The sequence below is a fragment of the Tamandua tetradactyla genome, chromosome 24 (assembly GCF_023851605.1).
Source record: "Tamandua tetradactyla isolate mTamTet1 chromosome 24, mTamTet1.pri, whole genome shotgun sequence".
Classification (NCBI taxonomy): domain Eukaryota; kingdom Metazoa; phylum Chordata; class Mammalia; order Pilosa; family Myrmecophagidae; genus Tamandua; species Tamandua tetradactyla.
Window position 1 is genome coordinate 12088656 of NC_135350.1, and position 22801 is coordinate 12111456.

The 22801-nt window shown below is 49.5% G+C and overlaps 1 protein-coding gene across 2 annotated transcripts; it reads left to right on the plus strand.

Annotated features, from left to right (window-relative positions):
* The first annotated feature begins 2713 nt into the window (after nt 1–2713).
* PITX2 (paired like homeodomain 2) lies at nt 2714–22469 on the plus strand. Of its 2 annotated transcripts, XM_077143217.1 has the most exons (4): nt 2714–2949; nt 6756–6811; nt 18553–18758; nt 21227–22469. In XM_077143217.1, the coding sequence occupies exons 2-4, from the start codon at nt 6766–6768 to the stop codon at nt 21788–21790; spliced, it is 816 nt and encodes a 271-aa protein (XP_076999332.1). In that variant the 5' UTR covers nt 2714–2949; nt 6756–6765; the 3' UTR covers nt 21791–22469. The 2 variants fall into 2 exon arrangements, with proteins under 2 accessions (XP_076999332.1, XP_076999331.1); XM_077143216.1 differs by lacking the exons at nt 2714–2949; nt 6756–6811 and adding an exon at nt 16943–17702.
* Nucleotides 22470–22801: the final 332 nt, after the last annotated feature.

Below are 22801 nucleotides of genomic sequence, written 5' to 3' on the forward strand. Positions count from 1 at the left end.
GCGGACAAGACTCCAGACAGAAGGGGGGCGACGGGAACGTGAGCTTCCTGGAGCCCCTTCATCCCAGCCCTGGTTTGCAAACCTCTGAATCCTGAAAGGGGGAGGGGAGGGCGTTGCACTCACACATCTGCGCGTCTCTGCAGCGCAGCCCCTCTCCCTTTCCCCCAGTCAATCGGCGCATCTCTGAATCTTCCTGTCTCTGATTTCCTCGTTCTTCTCCCACTTTTCGGGGAGACAATTCCTCATCCTCGCTACCAGCTATAGGCAAGGCTATGAGGGTCTCTTAATCTCTATAAAATGAAAGAGGAAAAAAAAAAGAGAGGGAAGAGCATTAGCCTATTTCGAGGTGGGGGGGGATGAAGACGGGTGGGAAGGCAGCAAACAGCTAACTTAAAGGTCCATGGACAGAAATGAAAATGAATGCCTTTCTCAAACGTTTTCCAGTATGCTGTGATTTTAGAGTTCACTTGTGAGTGACGTGAAGAAATTTTATTTTCTTGCCTCAGCAAAATTTCAGAAGCCAGAAATAAAAATTCTCAGAAACAGAAGAGAAAATAAAAATTTAAAAAACACAACACAGGGGCATTCCCACCCTCCCACCACCATCCCCCTGATTTCTCCCCCATTTAAATAACTGTCTTGAGTTTCCACTGGGTAAAGAGAGAAAGTTTGCATTTTCACGGATGTTATGTGAAGGTTAGAAATGGCTTTAAAATGTAGATCTCCGGTCAGTTTTCTTCCTGGCTGAAGAGGCTAACCCTTTCCATAAAATAAGTCCATCTGTCGACTGTTAGCTATTCCAAAGTAAAGGGATTTAGCACTCAAAACAAATCGAGCAAGTTTGTTTGCCTGTTTTTACTGCTAACTCAAATGAATTCAAAACACGGAATAATTCACGAAAAAACATATTTCAGAGATTCCCCCAAACGTAGGGAAAGCCCAGCACCTATGTGGTCAGTCGGGCTATTTTTAAAATCAGTCTTTTTTAAAAAAAAAAAAAATGTATATTTCATGCATGCTCTCGCAAGAAGTCATTATATTTTCCAAAAATCGCGTGAATTGGTGTACTGATTTAGAAAGAGCGATGCAACTTTTAGAGGGAACTTTATTCTCCATTAAGGACCAAAGGGGAGGGCTCTTTAACGTCCGGCCCAGCTGAAGTTTGCGCTCAGGCAGGAATTAATATTGGTGGGAAAACCCAAACCTGAAAGCTATGGTTCGTTTCCCACACTTTCCAGAAATATATATTAAAAGGACGCCACTGAGATTGAAAGAACTTCGTCCAATATGCCTGGCAGAAACCTTCGCACCTAGTTCTCCAGGCGAATCATATTTATAGCCCTTCCACCCAAAGGCAGGACAGAACAAAAATATCCTGCTGGTTACCAAAATACACGCCATTGCTCGATGCTAGAAATCTGAAAATCAGAGTTCAGAAGTAGGGAATCCTTTCCCGGGTGAGAACGGCCTCTCTAACTTCACATGCTCTTCGCTTTATGGGAGCAAATGTGGATTTGAGAGAAGCTTCCTCTCTTACCCCCACCCCCATCCCGTGCAATTTAATCCCATCCTTGCCAGCAACCTTAACCTCGTCATTTTAAAAAATGAGATATCCGTGACCCGGGGTGAACTTGTTGAGTGTAGGTACGGCAGAGGAAATTCTAGACTCTATCAGCGCCCGAGCCTTGCCCAGCGCAATCTCCTCGCGCACACTGGTCAGCACCGGGCCGCGCCCACCTGTGCGCAGACACCCGGAGCGGCGCGCCCGGCCCACCCGCCTTTGACCTCGGGCGCGGTGTCCAGGCCGCGCTGGACCAAGCGCCCTGGTTCTACTCGGACAGGAGCGTCCGCCCACGCTGACTAGTCTCGCTCACTAGCTCCAGGTTATTGTCCTCCCACACTTCCTCCCTGCTCACCCCATTTTTCCAGATTTCTCCACAGTCATCCTCCTCCCCCACCCCACCCCGCCCACTTGCATTTCTGCCTCTTGTCGGTCCCTCACTTTTCCATGCAGTCCCTTGTTGCTGTGACCTCCTCCTTCGACCGTGCTGGACTGAAAGGTCATATAACACATGCACACCCACCCACATACACAAACACTCCACACACCTTGTCACAAACTAACCCACGCACTCCGTTCCTTTGTTCCATTTCTTGAACCACTTTGCTTGTCCCTTCCTTCCAACCCGTCCTGGTTTGCTTCCAAGGAGTACTTTTCTGTCTCCCAGACGCCCTGCCCATCCCCCACCCCCCACCATCCGATTTATTAGGACTCCTGGTTTCACACGGATTCTATTTTCTTCTCCTCCATCCTATCTTCCCTTCTCGTCCATTACACAGTGGGAGTGCGTGCCGCCTGCTGCTTGAACGGCTCCTGTCTAAGCGCTCTGCCGAGCTCCCTCTCCTTCTTTTGCTCACCCAAGCCTCTTTCTCCGGCTCCCGACTCCTCGGCCCGCCTGCCTCTGCCTCCCTCCCTTGCCTCCCTTCTCGCGGTCCCGGAGAGCTCCCCCCGCGCTCGCCCTAGGGCTGCGCTCGCTTCTAGCTAGCCAGCCGCGCAGCCCGGCTCGGCTGCTGCCGCCCGCCGGCCCGCCCGCCTGCCCGCCACTGTGCAGTGGAGTTTGGTGGAATCTCTGCTGACGTCACGTCACTACCCTACCCACACCGAGTCGGAGCTAAGGGAAGAGCGAGGGAGTGAGAGGGAGGGAGGGAGGGGAGAGAGGGAGTGAGACTGAGCGAGAAAGCTGGAGAGGAGCAGAAAGAAACTGCCAGCGACGGCTAGATTTCGGAGTCCGCCGAGCAACCGTGCACTCTCTTGGAACTTGGCATCCTCGGGAACCCTGTAGTCCTCTCCGGCCGGGCTTTCCGGCGCTTGCGGTCCAGTCCGCGCCTCGGCTTGCTGCAAATCTCCCCGGGAATCGGTGGCACGCCGAGACAGCAACTCTCTAGCCGGTAAGTGAAGGCCGTCTGTCCTGCAGGGATGTGAGATAATGCAAGTCTGGAAATTTGTTCCACTTGGAGAATCTTCACCGTAAGTGATTTGTGACTTGCAGGGCTGCGGTTTCCCCGAGGTAACGCAGTTGGCAGACAGACCTTGCAAAGCCGTGTTCCTTTCGGCCAGAAACACAGACAGTAACAATCTATGGGGTGCTGAAGTCGAGTGGGAAGTGAGACTACGGATGGCATTTAAAATGAGGCATCTTCCCTTAAATCTCGGTGCCAACACGGCAGGGACAAATCCTCAAGCCGAGGATTAGTATTCTCAAGATAAAGGGCCGGGTACAAAGTTTCCGTAACTGAAAGATTAGACCCCTTCCCATTGTTGCCCACTGGAAAAATAAAATAAAAGAAAGAAAGAAAGAAGAAAGCTCCTGTCTTAACTGGCAGTTTGTGACCTCTCAGGCCCAAGCAATTACCTGGGAGCCAGGCCTCCATGCCAAGCATGCACAATTACGTTGGATTATAAATCCTTTAAATTGATCACCAGTCAACTCCGATCTTGCACTTCGTGGAGATACATTTTAAGGGGGTGCAGCAGAGAGAGCTGCTTTCACTGGCTAAGAAACTGGCTAAGAAAAATTGCAATTCTAAACCTAAGTCATATGTACCTCTTTTTTATTCCAATTTAATCAGTTTACTTTCCAAAGGGATTTTGAAATCAAACTGTAATGGGGTAGTGTAATCTTTATTCTTTTGTGTGAACATTTTGTCTTATTGAAAAGTAAACAAATGGAAAAAACTCTCACTATTATGGATTAAAATAACATAGGAATCAGACATTCTAAAATATTTTTATGAAAATCTGGTTTTGAGAGATTTCCGCGTACTACTGCTAGGCCATTAATAATAATTAAAGGTGCTTTTTATCACACAAACTCTTCTTTTGGAGGAAATCCATCTCAAATCCAATACAATAGTGTCAGAAAACAAAGTACTTAAGCAAAATAGATTGAGAGGTTTTGTTGATGTAACATAAAATAAGCGTACAGTTTTCAGTAACCAAACTCTCCCTAAAAATGAAATAACTGCTTCATTTGTGGAATGTCTTAGTTTACAAACCTACATTTAAATTATTCAGGTGCTTTATTCCTTAAATTGAGCATGTTTGTCTTCAAATGTTCCTAAAGTATCAATGTTAATTGGTTTAAAAGAAGGCTCAAACAAGGCCAAAACAAAAACAAAAACAAACCCAGAACTACATTAAGTACTATTTTAATTTCCTTGTATGACTCCCCACTACAAATTAATTTACTGGCTAATCTCACCAGTTTAGTTAATTTAAAACATGTGTTCTTGTGCTGTTTACTTTTAAACTTTCTATTAAAGATTTTGTTTTGGGTACTGAAGTATATGGAAAGGGAGAAATGTGAAAGGATTTGGAATTATCAAAACTATATATTTTCCCTGCAATGTCATTCTTAAAGCAATCATCAGAAATTATTTTTGAGCTAATTGTTTTATTTCTTAGGATTTGCCTACTGCCTTGGCCAGTATGGTTCCGTGCGCTCCATTTGTTGTGCAATGCTTTCTAGCATGCTCACAATATAAATCTCAAGTTGGGCAAAACTAGATTGCCTGGCACATAGATTCAAAATACAGGACACGGACTTTGGGGTTGAGAACAACTTCCCATCAGGAAAAATTGCGCATCTCAATTTGTGAGATCAATTAGCCCTTGAAGCCAGCCCAGAAGTCTGGCAACTGAATTTGTCACACAAGATTTGTCTTGACAGGGCAAGTTTAAGGATCTGCAGGTGGGAATTGGAGGTCTCCTTTAAGAAACTATCTTCTCCAGTTATTATCACTCAGTTCATCTACTAGGCCCAGTCATTACATGACCATAAAATGCAGATCTTAAGGCTGATTTTGACTGCAAATTAAATCTCCAAATCACAAGGACACATAGGAGTGAGCTAAGGAAGACTCCTTGACCTTCTTTTCAGTCCTTAGAGTCAAGCCCTCTGAGTTTTTGAAGATATTGCTTTGTTTGGTCTTCAGCACTGAAGGATTGGGGGTGTGGGGGAGAATATATAATAATTGACTGACTTTACACAGAGGGATTCGATCTTTTTCTATTGTATATTTCCTTCTTTTAAAAAATAAACACAATTTGCAGTGCCGTCTGCTATACTCGATCATCAGCTAATAATACAGCCAGTTCAGGCATTAAAAAAGAAAAAGAAAAAAAAGATTATCGAAATGATGATGACATGCAAATTTCCCCTGAAATTATCATAAGTAAACATTTGAAGTCTGGACTAATAAAATCCCATCTGTGTTACTTCATATCGAGTTAGTAGAGGGCTGTGATAATGAATTTTGTAATATCTCACGAACAGACATCTCAATCAGGGACTAATCCTGTGATTTTACTGCAGAATCACTAAATCTGGAGCCGCCAAACTGCTACTTCTGGGCTCCCGAGCCCACAAGGACCGATAGAGCCCGCGCCCGCGTCCCGGCTAGCGGGTGGGGGAAAAGTCTGGCCGTCCCCACCCTTGGGTCCCCACACCACCGCGCCGGGCAGCCCCTCTTTCTGGCAGCGACCTGGGCCAAAGAGGCGCACGGGCTCGGCTCGCGCCAAGAGAGGCCGAGGACAGGGAAACGCGACTCAGGCCAGGATCAGTTCCGCAGCTCCATGCCCCACCTTTGTCCCACCGCCAACCCAGCAATGCCCGCCCCCACCTCCAGCCAACGACCCGCGTGAAGTATACCCTGTCGCAGCGTACCCTGGTTCGCGTGGAGAGAGGCAGGCCCCGAGATCGAAAGGGCCTGGAGAACTTGGGACCTTTTCTGTCTTTTCTGTCATCTTTAAAGCTGCCGCTGCTCCTCTAACCACCCCGACCGAGCCTCTAGCCACCCACCTCTCCCAGTTTGCCTGTGGCATAGAAGGGCGAGCGCGTTAAACGCTTGGCTCGCTGCATTGTGGTTGGAAATTTGAAAAAGATATGTATGGCTTGCCGGGGAGGGGAAGGGGGAGAACTGGGGGAGCCTTTCTCCCAGGAGCTGCTTCTTCCTCCTGGAAGGTAGTAAACCCTCTGAGGACTTTTTCCTGCCGTCCTCAGTCTTACTCGGTTAACCCCGTTTCCCTCCTCTGGGATCTTAAATCATGCTTTAGGGTAAATAAATGGCCGGATGAACATCTCCAGGGAAAAGCGTGGCTAAATATGGAAAAGTGGATCCTAAGGGATGAGAGGCCCGAAGCTGGTAGATCTCTCCTGAAACTCCCGAGACCGAGAGCCTTAGAATTACCCTTCGTTTTAGAGTTACAGAAAACAACTAGCAGTGTGGCAAATTGACCCCGACATTCTCCAAATGCTTTTGGGACTCCAACTAACGGACAAAAAACTATACTGAACGGTGGTCTTTGCACACAGCTTCCCAAAGAGAAAATTCCTCTCCACCCACGTACCCCTAAATATCCGCTAAGGTTGCCCTCCTGCGCACATGGGCTTTTAACCACCGACACAGACATCCTTATGAGTAGGCCCACAGGTTGGGTCTCAAGAACATGGTGGCTTTGTCGGCTCCCGCCCTGGGCCCATTCGCTGCAACTCTGGAGAGAGATGCCCAGATCAGGAGCGAGGGTAGAGATGCGGCTGGGAAGCCAGAGGATCTCAGATCCAAGAAACACACCGGAACATTGGCATACAGTAGGAACCTAACAGCCAGTGTGGAAATTGACAGCCCCACAGGTAGCCTCCACTGAGTCCTGCGCACTTGCCTTTCTCACAGCCCTCTCCTTTTCTGTTTTGCAGATAACGGGAAATGGAGACCAACTGCCGCAAACTAGTGTCGGCGTGTGTGCAATTAGGTAAGAGTCCGCTTCTCCAGCCCGGGTCACCCGACGGGAGACCGCACCAACGCGAGGGCGGCGAGAGGGCAACGACCCCGCGGTGAGGGGCGCTTCCCCGAGGGCCTGCCTAGGCAGGAAAGAAATCACAACCCGGACGCCGGCTGCCTCTCTCAGCGGGGCGGGTGGGTGGGGAGGTAGCCGCGCCGCGCTTCGGGAAGCCCCGGGCCTGCTCCTACGAGTTGGGAGCCGGAGAAAGTACGCCGCCCTGCGCCGGGTTTGCCAGAGGGTCCGGGAGACGCGCGTGCTCTCCGCTCTTCCCTCTAACTGCGTCTCTACTCTTTGTCCCTTTTTCTTTTCCATCCTCCCTTTGCACCACCCACCTACAACCCCGCTCCCTTCTGCCGCCGTCTGGGGCGCCTCTCCCCGGCACATGGGGCGGGCGGGCGCCGCCCAGGCGTGCAACCGACTGCGGTTGAATGCCTCTTCTCCAAAGACTCCGAAATCAAAAAGGTCGAGTTCACGGACTCTCCCGAGAGCCGGAAAGAGGCGGCCAGCAGCAAGCTCTTCCCGCGGCAGCATCCCGGCGCCAATGGTAAGGCCGGGAGGGATGCACAGGCCGCGCGCTGGGCACCGGCCTCCAGGCCTCTTGGCCCCGATGAGGCGAACGCAGAGGAGGCCTCTAGGCAGGGCGCGTCTGCTGCTTGAACTTAGACACTTGGCCTCTGGGTGGGACTGGAAGCAGCAGTCCCTGGGACGTTAATTCCTTTCCCAAAATTATACTGCCCTCCTGAGACCCAACACCTCTGCTTCTCGCTCTTGCTTGCTCTCTCCCTGTGGTCTGATTTCCTACGCTCGCCGGAGCGTAACTCCGCGGCCTTGGCTGGCGCGGAAAAAATGGTCCAACAGCGACCTCTGTCGCTCGCCTGGTCCCACTGCGCGCCGCACCGCTCGGGCCCATCCCAGCTCCGCAGCTCCGAGCAGTGCCCCGCCCAGGCTTGTGGGTGCGGGGGTTACCGCGCGAGCCGAGCAAAGGAGGATTGGGTTGGCGAAGGTTTGCTTTGACTGGGGTTCGACGAGCTACCAACAAACTTGCAAAGCCTGCGCTGCGACTGTGCGTAGCAGTCGAGGATGAAATGGGGTGTACACCCCTGTGGACGCGACCCTACCTGTTGGGCTGGTTGCAGGGGCTCGGATTTTGGGGGTGTCATAGCTTGATTGGCTGCCTGCACTCCGGACGAGTTAAGGGAATTGCTGCACAAATTCTGCAGGCTTGTGTAAAAAGTTAAAACGTTTCCAACCACTGCACAGGCATTTGCTAATTGAAATTCGTCCCGGTGGCGCGCGCGTGTGTGTAGGGGATGGGGAGACAATTTTTCCTTTGGAATATAAGAGAAACTCAAATGTACCCTTCCCTTAGTCTCTGGGTTTTCTTGGCTTCTTAATAAATAAGTGCCAAGCCTTAGGAGATTGTTGATTCTTTGATAGTGTGGGGAGATAAAGCCCCCCTCCCCCTACAGCCCTCGACCCCTAACCCCCCTTTCCGGATTAAGGTGTAAGGATACAAATGTAATGTGTGCCAGAGGGGGCGAATTGGGGCCCCGCCAAGTAAACAAACCGTATTACTGAGAAGAAAACAAAGACCCTGCATTTGGACTTCTCCGTGAATCTGAGAGAAAAGCATCATTTGTTGAAATAAAAAGTCTAAAGCCGTCTGGGGGTGGGGGAACGGCCTCGATGCTGCCCAATATCGTGAGTCCTGCTCCTGCCAGTTAAACGCTCACTTGTACGGGATTAACCCCATGGGGTTAAATGGGGGCAGTGCAGAGATAATGCCCGGTGATTTCTGTCATTAAGATTGTGTTCAATTCTTTTTCTGTTTGATAATCGGTTGTAAAAATAAATTATTAGACTGGAGAATGTTTGGGAGATGGTTAAAAATCAAGAGCAGCGGTGACTCTCGGCGAGTATGCCTTGTGCGGGCTCAGTTCTGGCTCCCGCCAGACTACAGGAGCTCTCCGATGTCGCTTGCAAGGGACGAACGGGCGCTACTCCTGGGCTGACATTTCTCGCTCCTCTGGGAGTCTGAGACGCACGAAATGTCTCCTCCCACCCTCGAGCCCCACTCAGGGTTTTTTTGACCCTGAGAATGGTTTCTGAAGACAGGTGGTTTCCGTGTGCGCTGAGAGAGGCAGGGGCGCTGAGAGAGGCAGGGGCGCTGAGAGAGGCAGGGGCACTGAGAAGAGAGGTCTGGAGTAGGGTGGGAGCCTCCTGGGTGCGCAGGAGGCTGCGGAGAGCGGAGTAGTCTTGTCCGCGCGCGTCACCTGCCGGGCAGGCGCCCCTGGGCGTTCGCTTTTGAAAATTAGCAAATAAAGAACTAGTAATAATGAACGATTGTTTTCTTAACCATTACTTTCAGGCCCGGATTATTTTAGGGCACGTGAAAGGCTCCTCCCCTATACTGCCAATAGGTCTGTTTTCTTCCTTTTGGACAGAGGAAGAAAATTGCTGCCCAAACATGTTTAATGGCATTAATTAAGAAGAGGCATGTGATGGGTAGAAATGCTGAAAATCTTGATTTCATTGGCTTTTAGGGGACTGGGAGACCAAAAGTGTTACACATGACTGAGCAAAGCTATAGCATCATGGAAGGAAGGTTACCTGAGTCCCTTTTACTGAATTTAATTGAATTTAACTTAAGGAATGTGCAAACTCCTGGTCACAGCCTGCTTTTAAAAAAAAACTTATTTATTTCCTTTATTTGCACAGTTTTAATTTGCTTTTTTAAAAATATTTACAATGGCTTGAGATTTTTAAAAAGGTCTATGATATTCTATTCTTGGTACACCCCTCAAAACAAAACAAAACAAAACAAACTCTACTTTGTCCTGGTTGAAGACGGTCTGTAACGCTCTCGGACTAGATAGGGTCGGCCACCGGGAGGCTTGGGTTCTGCGTCACTTCCCCAGCGAGGCCCCCTCCCGTGACACCCATTAGGCGAACCTCCAGCCTGATTCATGCCCCGAGAAGAAAGAAAGAGGGCCTCTGGAGACCCCTAAAGTCAGGCGTTTGCGTGAGGGCGGTGAGAGGAAAGGCAAGGGACCGCGTGTGGGGGAAGAAAGTTGGCAAGTTAAATAGCTACCCCTCTCCCCCCAAAGAAAGGTCAGGGGGCCGCTAAAAACTTCTGTTTAGAACAGAGGCCCTTGGCTTTTCCCTGCTTTGAGAGCCCCACAAGGAGCCTCTATTTTGCGGAACAAATAAGGCGACCTTTAAGTAAAGGAGTGGACAGATAAACCCTTTCAGTCTGTGACCCAGAAAGTTTCGGGGCTGAAAATGCACCGCGCTGCCGCCCCTTGGCCCTGACAACTGGCTTCGCGCCTCGACATGGGGCGACTACCCTCTCCGGCCTCCCCCGGGCCATGACACTAATTTTTAAATAGCTTTGGCAGAGTGGATGGGCTGAAAAGTATTACACTCAGGTCACTCGTGAACGCAGACTTCCTCCCTCTGAGGCAGGACTCCACGGTCCCTTGCGGAGCCCCAACCCAGACCTACATCCTCTCACGTGGCAGCAGCTGCACCCCAGGTTTCTTCAGAGGACCCGGGTCAACCTGCGCCGCTTCGGCGGCCTGACACCTTATTCGTTCGATCAGCAAAGGCTTGCCGTACACAGACTACGTGGGCTCCTAATGTACCCCCTGAAAGTAGATAATCGGGTTCCCCTTCACCGTTTAATGCTAACCCGGACACCAGAGAGAGCAGCACAGGCGGCCTCTAGGAAAACGCAAATGCTGGTGCTTCGGGCCGCCCTTCCGACTTGAGCATTGGCAGAAAGAAAGGGGACATTTAGAAAGATGGAAGGGGGGGTCCTCTTTCTGCGGCGCGAGCGTAGGAGGCAGGGAAATTTATATGCGGGAGAGGGAGTGAGACCTGAGGAGTGAGGGGAGCTGGGTGAAGCGAGGTTTCCATTTTCTTTTTTTCTCTCCCCTTCCTCCCACCCCACCCCGCATCAAATCTGCAGCTTATTGGCAGAAGCTGCCTCTCCGTTTTGTGGTTTTTCCCCACCATCCAACATTGTACCAATTATCAGTCCCTGCGTATCCCCACCCGCAGAGGTGGTCTTTACGCGTCGCGTTCCTCTCTGCTGAAACCGCACGCACTGAAAGTTTCTGAAGGCTGGCTGGCCTGTAATTCCTCACCGCCCGCTGTTAATATATGCTGCAGTTGTTAGAGTGACTCGGGGGAAAAGAAATGTATAACGAAAGCTTATTCGTGAGCAGGAATATACTAATGGAACAATCTGATGTCTTCTTAATCCTATGTAAAAAGCTTTGTCGTCTTCCTAATATTGACTGAATGGGTAATTAATGGCTCTTCATCTAAGCGAATACTCTGTAATCCAAGATAGGCATAAAACAACAAGCCCAAGGTAGAAGACAAAAGGCCCAACTGCGGTCTGTACCCGCCCCCCACCCCACCCCCATCCCCCCTTGCTAGGGTCTTCCTGTGGGAACGTTTCTTCTCAGAGGAGATAAAAAGCAGGAATGGGAGAATATACCTACCGTTCAGGGCTCGACTTAACCACAGCACCTTGACGCACAGCTCAGTTCTCCACTCCTCCTTCTTTCTCTCCCAGTCTTTTTCTCTGGGTTTCATTCTGCTTAACTCATCTAGGATGCCGCTCCCGCAATGGCCCTGACCAGTGCCTTTTCCCTACGGCCGCTATCTTTCATGTGGAGGAAATAATTGATAACTACTGGTCCAACACACAACGTCTCCAAAAGTCTCAGGCAGAGGATCATGCTCCTTTCTGATCCAGAAGGAGCGTTCTTTCTGTCTGTGAGGACTGAGGTAATTAGGAAGAGAGGAAAGAAAGTAATGGAAAATAATGCAAAATTGCATGTTGTGTGTGTGTGTGCTGTGTAAGACCGATCAGGAGGGATGGAGTCAACTTCATTGTGGGGATCTGACGTGAAGCGTGCCCAAGATTCTCCCCAGCATGTATTTAACAGGCTGACATTTTAATTTAAACCTTTAGAAGTAATATATTACTTGGGTTACAACAAAAAAAAAGGTGGTTTTTTCCTTTCTTTCTTTCTTTCTTTTTTTTTTTTTTTGGTCAACTGACAGCTTTTAAAATATTATTTCGCTAGGGAAATAAAAGCTTCATCTCAGATTATAGGTGGGTATTTTTGGATTTATGTGATTTATGGTCACCATGACAACTAATGCTGAATGTTAGCTACTAGCCTATCTGGGAGAAGAAAGATAGAAAGGAGAGTGAGAAAAACATAAAAGGGAGAAGGACATAAGCAGGACAGGGAGAAGGGGAGGGAGGAATGTTTTAATCCAACTATTGTAAATATGTGTGTATGTGCGTATAAATATATTACTTCATTAGTTCCTTGCCACTTCTCTCTCTCTCTCTCTCCCTCTCTCTCTCTCCATACCCATGACTCTCCCCAACCCTCTTTTACACCATTCTCTTTATCTTACTTAATTTTTATGACCAATTCCTAGTTAAAAGATGGAAAAAGTCGATTGTGTTCCGGAGATTAAATAAACGCCTAGTAAACCTGTAGCGTTAACAGGCAAATGTGAGGAGGCATTACAGCTTGTTGGCTCAGTGATTTCAGCAGTCCCCGCGCCTCCTCTGATCCCGCGCTCTTCTCCTCCAGGGGCCGGGAGAAGGGGTACCTCTCTCGGCCGCTCGAATCCTCCCATCCCAACCACTTACCCCAAACCTCAGGTGCTTGGACAACTACAGTGTGTCGGGTAGAAACATGGGTGCCATCTGCAGGGCCCCTGAGAAGGCGAATGTTGCTCAGCACCTCCAGAGAGTTCTGATTCAGAAAAGTATCTACCTCTTTTTTACAAACCAGCATTTTTTTTTTCATTCCATCTAGAGAAAGTGTGCGTGTGGGTGTGGGTGGGAAGGGTGGCGTGAGCCAGCCACAGCGAAGCCTTTAATTTCTGCATCCTTCGGCCTCGTGGCTTTAGGGGGATGGGGCCTTTTCCAGCTTGGTATGGGTGCGAAGAAAAGCCGGACGAGAAAAGAGGGGAGGAACAGCCCCTTCTTGGGCAGGGTGCAGGGTCTCCTTCTGACCTCTGCTCCTTACCCCATACGCACGCACACGCTCACACCCGTCACGTGGCTGCAAGCTCAGCCCGGACGGACCTCGTCCTTGAGCTGACTGGGCCGGGGCTGGACTCCTGCCCCTCTATGGCCTGACGGCTCAGAGAGACTTTTAATTGAGCCATCTTGCAGGTGAGCTCTGAGGACAGATTGCTTCCGAACGCCGGGGATTGCTGGGTCCCAGCCCATACCCAGGCGGCGGCCGCTGAGGATTTAGCAGAGCAGCCCAACCACTAGCCGCCATGGCCAGAGGGGCTTCGCGCAACTAACACTAACTAGTGTGAAATTAAATAAGACGTTAAGACTGGTAATCGGTGGCAAATAGCAGCTCCAAACAAGCCTGACCCCATGACACACATTTCCCTCCTCAAGGATCTTTCTTTGGGGAAAAAAAAAAAAAAAAGGCAGGAAAGCCTGAGAGAACCCCTGATATCCTCCGGACCCGAGATCCCAAATCGGACGTGCTTCTTTTCCTCCCCCCTCCGCGGAGGATATGAGGCACCTCCAGTCTCTCTGCACGGACCACGCTAGTTTCTGTGGGTTGACAACTTCTGTGGAGGAGGCTGGAGTGACAGCAATTTCTAGAATCAGTCAAAGAAGAATCGGGCGGGGGATCATAGTAGAGATAAATCCATAAAATATATATGCTTTCTATACTTCCAACCCGGTCCTCATGTATGCAACCTATGTGTAGCCACAAGTCTTTTTGCAGATTAAATCTCCAAAGTTGTCCACTACCACCGTCACGAAGTTTTCAATGCAGAAAGAATCGTGGTTCCCACCGCACACCTCCTTTTCCCCATGCAACCTTTTCATGTTGATGTTCCTCTGCCACCAATGGAATGAACCTTACAGGACTTGAGAAGAGTGTCACCCAATCCCAGCTGCCTGGAGTGTGAAGTAATTAGGAGAGAGTTGAAACTCTTTCTGGAAAAACGGAAAGGAAACCCTCTCTGGGACCCAATTGTTTGGAGAATTCAGGGAGAAAAGAAAACCTCCGTGTATTTGTGTAAGTTTTTTTTCTTTTAACTTTAATATGAGTTCTCCAGATAATTGTTCTTTTTCCCCACTTGACGTTGCAATGGGTTGATGTGTTTTAAAATTCTTTATCTTTGGGGGCTATTTAATCTGCCTGCAGATTACCAGTGTTTCTAAGGTCTCCACACTTTGACTCTTTGAGGAACTGTCACTTGCTCTGGGGTGTACCGCCCACTTTGAAATCTGGTTGAGGTCCTTCACACATGTGTATTTGCCATCATGAAAGTTCTATAAATTGAGCAGAGCCACTGGAGCTTAAATCTAAATTCTTGGGGCTTAATGAGAGATGGGGAACAGCTTAGAAATCTATATGGCTCTGCACATCTTCTAAGCTTTCCAGAGTAGGGAGCTTTGAAAAACACCCTGATCCTTCACCAAAAATTGCAGTTCTGAGGATTGAATCTTGAAGAAAGAACGAGAGCATGTTCAATTGTCGTGGAGTATTTTTCATCCTTTGAAACGACAAAGTCTTTTGGTGACAGAAGCTTTGATGATATTGTGGGGACCACAGCTATACAGAGGTTTAAAAGAAGAAACTGGAATACGATTAGTAAACACACTGGACAGAATAAAGCTGTATTTGCATTGACTTAGTTATAGGTCATCAGCTGACAGTGCAATGGGAGGAAATATTTACTTTACACATATACTTTATGATCTTGGGGGAATTAGGTGAAATTCAATAAGAGGATGGCAGAAACATCTAAACCCTTATTTAAAAGACTTACACCAATTAGAGTCTTATCAGATTAAAAACCACTACAAATGTAAGAGCATTGTCTTCAGTGAAATGCTGTGGGGTCTGAGAAGATTCTCCACCAAATCTCAGGGATAAAATACGTCATTTAAGCACCAGATAATGAGCAGAATGTAAATTAATTTAACCTTCTTTACTAACAGGCTGCCGCTATAATATGTATAATTTACTGATAAGATTGCAGGACCTAGTATCGCTGTATGAGCCACAGCTAATGCAGACCTGTAGCATGGGGATGCTTTCTGCTCTGAGCAGGTATGTGCATGCATGGAGTGAGGTGAACTGGAGTAAAAGGTTAAAACCAGAAACAGTGATTTAAAGCTTACTATGAAGAAAGTTTCCCCCTTTCTTCTTAAATTCTTCTTCAAGTGGGATGATACTTGTAGAGAGAGACTGAAGACAAATAAATACTTATTTGGTTCCTTGGACTGCTCAAGCATGTTTAAAATGGAGGAGGGGTTGCAGATAGGGCTTTTTTTGGGGGGGGGGGAGGAGGGGAGAGTGCAAGACAAAGAAGAGACACATAGGTTACAAACATATTTGCAGTCTGCTTCAGCCACTCTACCCCAGACTGAATAAGTTTCCCAATCTTGTGAACAAGGACAAGGAGGGAGCGTTCTGAAGATACCTCACACTGGCATTGCAAATCATTGACTGTAATGTCAAACAAATACACATGCGGGGATGATAACACTAACTCCACAATAAAACAGTCGCCAATGCAGAAACCCAGAGGAGATTAGTGTGTGCTCTCTGCCTGACCTAAGACAGGGAACCAAAGGACTTTAAAATTATTTTGAACACTATGTTTGGATTTTTTTCCCTCTAATTTCTTTGGAAATTATATTTCTTTGGAAATAGTGATTTTACGAGTTGGATGTCCCCTACGATGATATTTTTCATTGTTTTATATAAATGAAAAATGCTTTGATTTTCCTAGTTGAGCTCTCTCCTCAGCTTTTCCCCTTAGTCCACATTCTATGGCGTCTGCCTGTTTGGACTTTAACGACTCAAGACAGCTCTGATCTCCCTAGAAAAAGAAAATGACTAAAAATTATCCTTGAAATTGGTTATTTGGCAGCATTCTTAATTGTATGGAAAATTCATTAAAGCATATTTTATATATAATTAGCTCAAAGTTGTTGATTCTACAGGCTTTATGGATTTGAATCTGATTGATAATAAAGTAAACAAGAGAGTCGAATTTAAAGCGTGGCTCTCTCTCGGGTTAGGACGAGCTTAATACAGTGTACAAGGAATTTGAAAGATCTAGGATATGTGTCTTAATCAACGTTAAGTAGATTGGATAAGCTTTCAGCGTTTTGAAAACGCTGGGTTAGGGTTTCTGTTCTATTGTGTGTTTTCTGTCTGGGGACTAATAAGCATTACAGAGAACGTGATCTGAGGCGACTTTTTATTCTCGTATAAATCCAGAGTGAACCTCCAAACAGTTGTTCGTTTAAAGTCAAGGTAATTTTCTTTTGACGGGTCCGTTGGCTTCTCGATTTCTAATTTATTAGCCCCTTTTCGGGGCTCTGTCTTCTCTGCAATTAAAGTAAAGCTTCTTCAGATTAGCACAGCATTCACTTGACAGGCTGTTTGGAAAATTTAAGATCGGAGAGGTAGTTTGTTGGGTTAAAAAATATCTGCTTTTAGGTAGCACGTCTCCTTTGTACATAGGAAGGGACTCTTGATTGGAAATAGATGTAGTGAAAAAGGAAGCGGGGGGGGGGGGGGGAGACGTCCTTGTTTATCCGTCTACCTATTAGCCCTCAACCTTTCCACTCCCATCTTCCCAGCCTTCTCCTTCCATCCTCATCTCTGAGCCTCTCTGCCCGAACTGAAGGCTGGATCGCCTTTGGCCCGAAGGGAGCAGCATTCCCGGGAGCGGGTCAGTATAGACCGGGTGGGCACAGTAAGGAATTAGCCCGGCCCATCACTGCTGATAGGTGCAGACAAAGACCATCCTGCCGCAGCTCGTGGCCTCTTGATTGGTGCGGAGCCACGCCACTCCCGCCCCGCGAAGGGTCTGGGAGGAGGCGGAGGCCGGGAGGGCGGGGAGGTCTGCAGCAGAGTGACGTCTCCACACCAGGAAGCCCGCCTCTGGTTTTAAGATGTTAGGCCAACAGGGAAGCGCTTAGCAGCAGAGCTGGTCGGTCGCTTGTCTGGGTGCTGGGAGCAGAGCTGCGGCGGGGCCGAGCTCCACCGCCCGAGGGGTGTGTGCGTGGGAGCGCCGCGAAGGGTGCGCCCAGAGGCCCGCGTCGCCGCCGCCGCCGCCGCCGCCGGAGATCTAATATCAGCTACCTGTCCCTGTCACTCTTGACACTTCGCTGTCAGGGCTGCGGCGCGGGGGCGGGCAGAGCTCGCCTTTCTCAGCGCGATCGGCGTTAGCTTTCCTTATTGGAGGGGTACTTGAGGGAGGGTGGGAGGAAGGGGGTCTTCGCCCACTCTTGTCTCGCTTTGGAGCTGGAAGCCAGCTCCCCAAAGACACTCGTAGCGGTGCCCTCCTACCCACATCTCCATGTCTCAGTTTGCTCGCTGACTTTTGCCGCCGGACTCTTTTGCTTGAACCTTCGGAAGGAGACGGGAGAGACCGGGTTTGAAGACTCCGCAGAGGTTGCTTTGGCGGCGGTGTGAGTCCCTTGGTTTGGTCCCCGGCGGCCACCGCGCGGAAACTCCGCGCCTAAAGAGCGAGCAGGAGCGGGAGGCGGCGGCCACGGGGACTCCGCGGGGCGGTAGCCCGGGACTCGTGGGGCGGCGAGCTCCCTCGTCCATGAACTGCATGAAAGGCCCGCTGCACTTGGAGCACCGAGCAGCGGGAACTAAGCTCTCGGCAGCCTCCTCGTCCTCCTCCTGTCACCATTCTCAGCCACTGGCTATGGCTTCGGTCCTGGCTCCGGGTCAGCCCCGCTCCCTGGATTCCTCCAAGCACAGGCTGGAGGTGCACACCATTTCTGACACCTCCAGCCCCGAGGCCGCAGGTAAGGCGCCGCTCCGCGGACAAACACATCACCTGCCCCTCTCGCCCCGAAGGTGGTTTGCCCCTCGCCCCCGGGCCAGGCGTGGTGGGAGTGGGCGTTTAGTTTGTTGCCCTCAGAACTTCCGCAGCCGGTGTTTTGACGACCCTCTATGTCCCTTTCGCTCTGCCCCAATCCTCCCGGCTCAGGTGGCACGAGCGACGGGGACACTTCTGCCGTCCTCTCTACCTACCCAGGACTCTCGCTGCTTCTAGGGTCACAACCCCCCCTAGCATCTTGATTCGAGGAATTCAGGGACTTCTCACCTCTATCCCTTTTCTCCTCTCAGATTTCAGCTCCAGAGGAGCTCTTCTGGTTAGAAAAATATTTCCGAAACTCTGCCTCAGAAAAGCTCTTGGGGAAGAGTGTTTTTTCTTCTTCTAAAGAGCCGGGTGCCTAAGCAGATTCCAACGTCTACATATCCTGGTTTTCCCAAACCTCTTCGCAATCTGAACTTTCTACGAGGAGAGTCAATAAAACTGAGCGTGTGAATGTTCCGGATAATTTGGTGCCTGTCCAGAGGTGTATAAATATAACTGAAAGCACAGACTATAAAAATGAATGTGCCACTGCAGAGATAAACGTGTAAATAAAACGTGCGGCGGCGGGGGAGGGGAGGAGATGGGGCGCGCACACCCATACTCGCGTCTGCACACCCCACATACGCGGCGCTCCCGCTGCCCAGAGCGGCCGCGCGCACTCCTCCCCCGGAAGGCAGTCCTTCACTTCCCCGGGCTCGGTCGCCCTGTGCAGTTTGAGTTCTCGGGTTGCAGGTAGGTGTGCTGACCCCGGCCTCTGTGTGTTTCGTTTTCAGAGAAAGATAAGAGCCAGCCGGGAAAGAATGAGGACGTGGGTGCCGAAGACCCTTCCAAGAAGAAACGACAACGGCGACAGCGGACTCACTTCACCAGCCAGCAGCTGCAAGAGCTGGAGGCCACTTTCCAGAGGAACCGCTACCCCGACATGTCCACGCGCGAAGAAATCGCTGTGTGGACCAACCTAACGGAAGCCAGAGTTCGGGTAGGAGCCCGCGCGGAGCCTGGGAATTCTGGGGCGTTGTGGGGGTGCAGGCGGTGAGACCCGGAGGAGATGAAGAAGGCAGCCCCCTTCCCAGAGGGCGCGGGTGGGAAGAAGCTTTGCTAAGGCAAAAGGCCTCGTGGAGGCCCAAAGTTTGCAAGGTTGCAGCTGCTTCTTCCGAGGCCTGGTTGCCGGCCTGGCCCAGAGCTGTGTGTAGTCGCACCGGCTCACTGACGCGCCACCCGTGTCCTCCCAAGCTGGTCCGTGTGGGCATTCACCTGAACAGGCCATTATGTTTCCAGCTTACAATCTCTAGAAGATCGCTAATAAAATCCCTCCCAGGCCAGGACCCGAGAACAGGCTCCAACCTGTGCGCCTTTAACAAGGAAATCTCTCCAGAGACCCGCAAGCGGTTGGCCTTCCCTGGGAAGCCTTTGCGTCCCGCCGGCTTTTTCTCTTCTGGGCTCGCCCTTCTTAGAGCCTTTGAGGTTTTTCGGCCGTTCGAGTTTCCCCCACACCCTACTTTCTGATTTTGTAATTTCGGGAAACAAAGTTTAAACACAGCTACTATTCTGCGTGCCCTTTTAGAAAGAAAGGCTTTTCGGTTTGATTTTTCTTAGGAGTTGGGCTCTTTGGAGTTTGCTCATCACACACGCACACACACACACACACTCACACACCTCCTAATTATGATAGCTTTATAAAAAGTGCTTACCTTAACTTTGTAGCATATCTGTACTTTATGGATGGGCAAAAATGATCTTAAATAAATTACTCAATAGCAGCATCCTGGCTTATGCTGGTCGGTGGAAAATTCCAAATTTGTTAGGAATCTGGAAGCAGAAAAGAGACACAGACAGGGTCCAGAAGCTTTGCTTTAGAAAGTAAAAAAAAAAAAAAGATACTCCGGGTACAAAAACAAAGCACCCAGTTTGGGGCAGAGGAAGCAGAGAGAAGAAAACATTATATCATATTGATATCAAAATGCTCTCCCAAAGTGGAGGAAACGAAGGCTCTCTCAGAGCGTCATTTGTACAGGTTATGAGGTTATGTTGGTGGATAAAAGAGCCGGGTTGAGGTTGGAAATGGTTTTAGTTTAACTGCGCGGAGCCCGCGCTCCTCCCGAGCCGCGTGGCTTTGCGCAAGGTCAGTCTTTCATTAGCTCGCCTGTGAGTAAAGGGAACGGGCCTCGCACGTACTCCTCTCGCTTGGGCAAAGTTTAGACGGCCTATGGAAGAAATGGCGAGTAATTAAAATAAAACCACAAACTGCGGGTTCTCTGGAATCCTTCGGAGAAGATTCCCCCTCCCTGAGTTTGCTGCAAACTTTCCCTAGACCCCTGCGGCCGTCGCGCTCCGCTCTTGCTCTCGTTAGTTGTCTCTTCCCAGGCAGGCAGCTTGCCCAACCGAGTGGGCGAGAGGCTGGCTTTTTATAGCAGACGAGTGGCAAAGAGGAAGGGGGACAAAAAGGAAACCGAGAATGAAAGGAAAAAAAGGGGGGGGGGGGGAGGCGGATTAGAAGGCTGGGCTTCTCCGAGATGTGTAATGGGAAACATCACTGGTGTCAGCTCTGAGATCTCGGGCCAGGCCTCGCTCCAATACACAAAAGCCGCCATCTGGGGCGACGGGCGGGACCGATGTGGATTGGGAGCGGGGTTGCGGCGGGGCCACTGGACGCTTTCGGGGGCAGTGGGCAGTGGGGCAGGGCTGAGCCGGAGCTGTGCCTGCCGCGCGGACCACGCCAGGAGTGGGCGGAGGTTGAGAAGTAGCGGAGGGAAGAGAGCGGGAGGTTGCAGAGCGACCCGTTATAGGTTCCCGGCGATTTATCGCCAAGCTCGTGGAGTTTTAACGACCTGTCGGGAAGTTGGTCTTTTGCTTTTATTTGGTTATTTTGTTGGGCAAGGAAGGGGGGGTGGCGGATCCGCTTCTGTTGAGGGCGCACGTTCCGGGAGGTAGGGGGCGACAATGGAAGTCGGGTAGGAGAGGGAGGAGGTGTGTGGAAGAGAGCGCGGGCCTCCGGCCCAGCCCCTTGCTTTAGTCACAGAGTCTGCGGCTTTGGAATGTAAGCAAGTTTGCAAGGTGACTGGGGAAGGGCTGGGAGGGAAAGCGGTTGCCCGGCGTTTATTTTAATGTTTTTTGGATTCAGAGGAGGACTTAGGATAGTGATCGAGCCGCCCGCAGGCTGCCCGGCGTTCGGCTGAGGTTTGTGGCTCAGCTCAGAGCTCCGGCTCTCAGTCGTGGGCCGGATGGGTCTCCCGTGCTGAACAGAATTGGAGCGTGCATGCTCCGAATTGGCATGCACGTGGGAGCCATTAGTTTGGGACGCTGGGGAAAGCGGGAGAAGTGGGGCGGCGAGGGTGGTGTATGTGTGCGTAGGCGACTCTGGTGCTTTCCGAGATCAAGGTTTGACTAATCCGCTCTGTGGCGTATGTTTGCTCCCTTGTCTCCCTTCCCTCCCCCCCGCGCCCCCAGGTTTGGTTCAAGAATCGCCGGGCCAAGTGGAGAAAGCGGGAGCGCAACCAGCAGGCCGAGCTGTGCAAGAATGGCTTCGGGCCGCAGTTCAACGGGCTTATGCAGCCCTACGACGACATGTACCCAGGCTATTCATACAACAATTGGGCCGCCAAGGGCCTCACGTCGGCCTCCCTGTCCACTAAGAGCTTCCCCTTCTTCAACTCGATGAATGTCAATCCCCTGTCCTCGCAGAGCATGTTCTCCCCGCCCAACTCCATTTCGTCCATGAGCATGTCGTCCAGCATGGTGCCCTCCGCGGTGACGGGCGTCCCAGGCTCCAGCCTCAACAGCTTGAATAACTTGAACAACTTGAGCAGTCCGTCGCTGAATTCCGCAGTACCGACGCCCGCCTGTCCTTACGCACCACCGACTCCTCCATACGTTTATAGGGACACGTGTAATTCGAGCCTGGCCAGCCTGAGACTGAAAGCAAAGCAGCACTCCAGCTTCGGCTACGCCAGCGTGCAGAATCCGGCGTCCAACCTGAGTGCTTGCCAATACGCTGTGGACCGGCCCGTGTGAACGGCTCCCGCATACCGGGAACCTAGGACCGTGCCGGATGGGGGCAACTCAGCCCTTGAAAGACTGGGAATTATGCTAGAAGGTCGTGGGCACTAAAGAGAGTGAGGGAAAGAGAAGATATAGAGAGGAAAGGAAACCACTGAATTAAAGAGAGCCCTCCTTTGATTTCAAAGGAATTTCCTCAGTGTCTGACATCTTTCACTAAAAGTATTTCCAACAGTTGCAAGGACACATACACAAATGTTTGACTGGATATGACATTTTAACATTACTATAAGCTTGTTATTTTTTAATTTTAGCATTGTTAACATTAAAATGACTGAAAGGATGTATATATATTGAAATGTCAAATTAATTTTATAAAAGCAGTTGTTAGTAATATCACAACAGTGTTTTTAAAGGTTAGGCTTTAAAATAAAGCATGTTATACAGAAGCGATTAGGATTTTTCGCTTGCAAGCAAGGGAATGTATATACTAAATGCCACACTGTATGTTTCTAACATATTATTATTATAAAAATGTGTGAATATGTTTTAGAATAGTTTCTCTGGTGGATGCAATGATGTTTCTGAAACTGCTATGTACAACTTACCCTGTGTATAACATTTCGTACATATTATTGTTTTACTTTTCAGCAAATATGAAAAAGTGTTTTATTTCATGGGAGTAAAATATACTGCATACAAATTGTCTGGATTCTTTTTCCCTCCTCTGTCGCCTGGCCATGGCTCCTGAGTTATGGCCTTCTAAATTAACCAGTCCTCTGCCTGTCCAGTTAAACATACAAGGCAGCAGTACTTATTTAAATTTGGTAAAAAAAAAAAAATAGATTATAGCTGTTTATCAGAAATGTAAAAAAAAAAAAAAAAAAAAGATGCTCCCAGAAAAAAAAAAGACTGCAAAGTCTAGTCTTCTCTCTCAGATTTTTCTTTGGCTTAAACCCAGAGAATTCCATTATTGCAAGCAAATAATAGAAGAGAGAAAGGAGAAGGAAATTTAGAAAGTAAGCC

What these genes read in the sequence shown, in the direction of transcription:
- PITX2 (XM_077143216.1), top strand. Translation starts at nt 17,495, where the DNA reads ATGAACTGCATGAAAGGCCCGCTGCACTTGGAGCACCGAGCAGCGGGA. An exon ending in CTCCAGCCCCGAGGCCGCAG is followed by an intron (nt 17,703 to 18,552) that starts GTAAGGCGCCGC and finishes TTTCGTTTTCAG; the next exon opens with AGAAAGATAAGAGCCAGCCG. An exon ending in TAACGGAAGCCAGAGTTCGG is followed by an intron (nt 18,759 to 21,226) that starts GTAGGAGCCCGC and finishes CCGCGCCCCCAG; the next exon opens with GTTTGGTTCAAGAATCGCCG.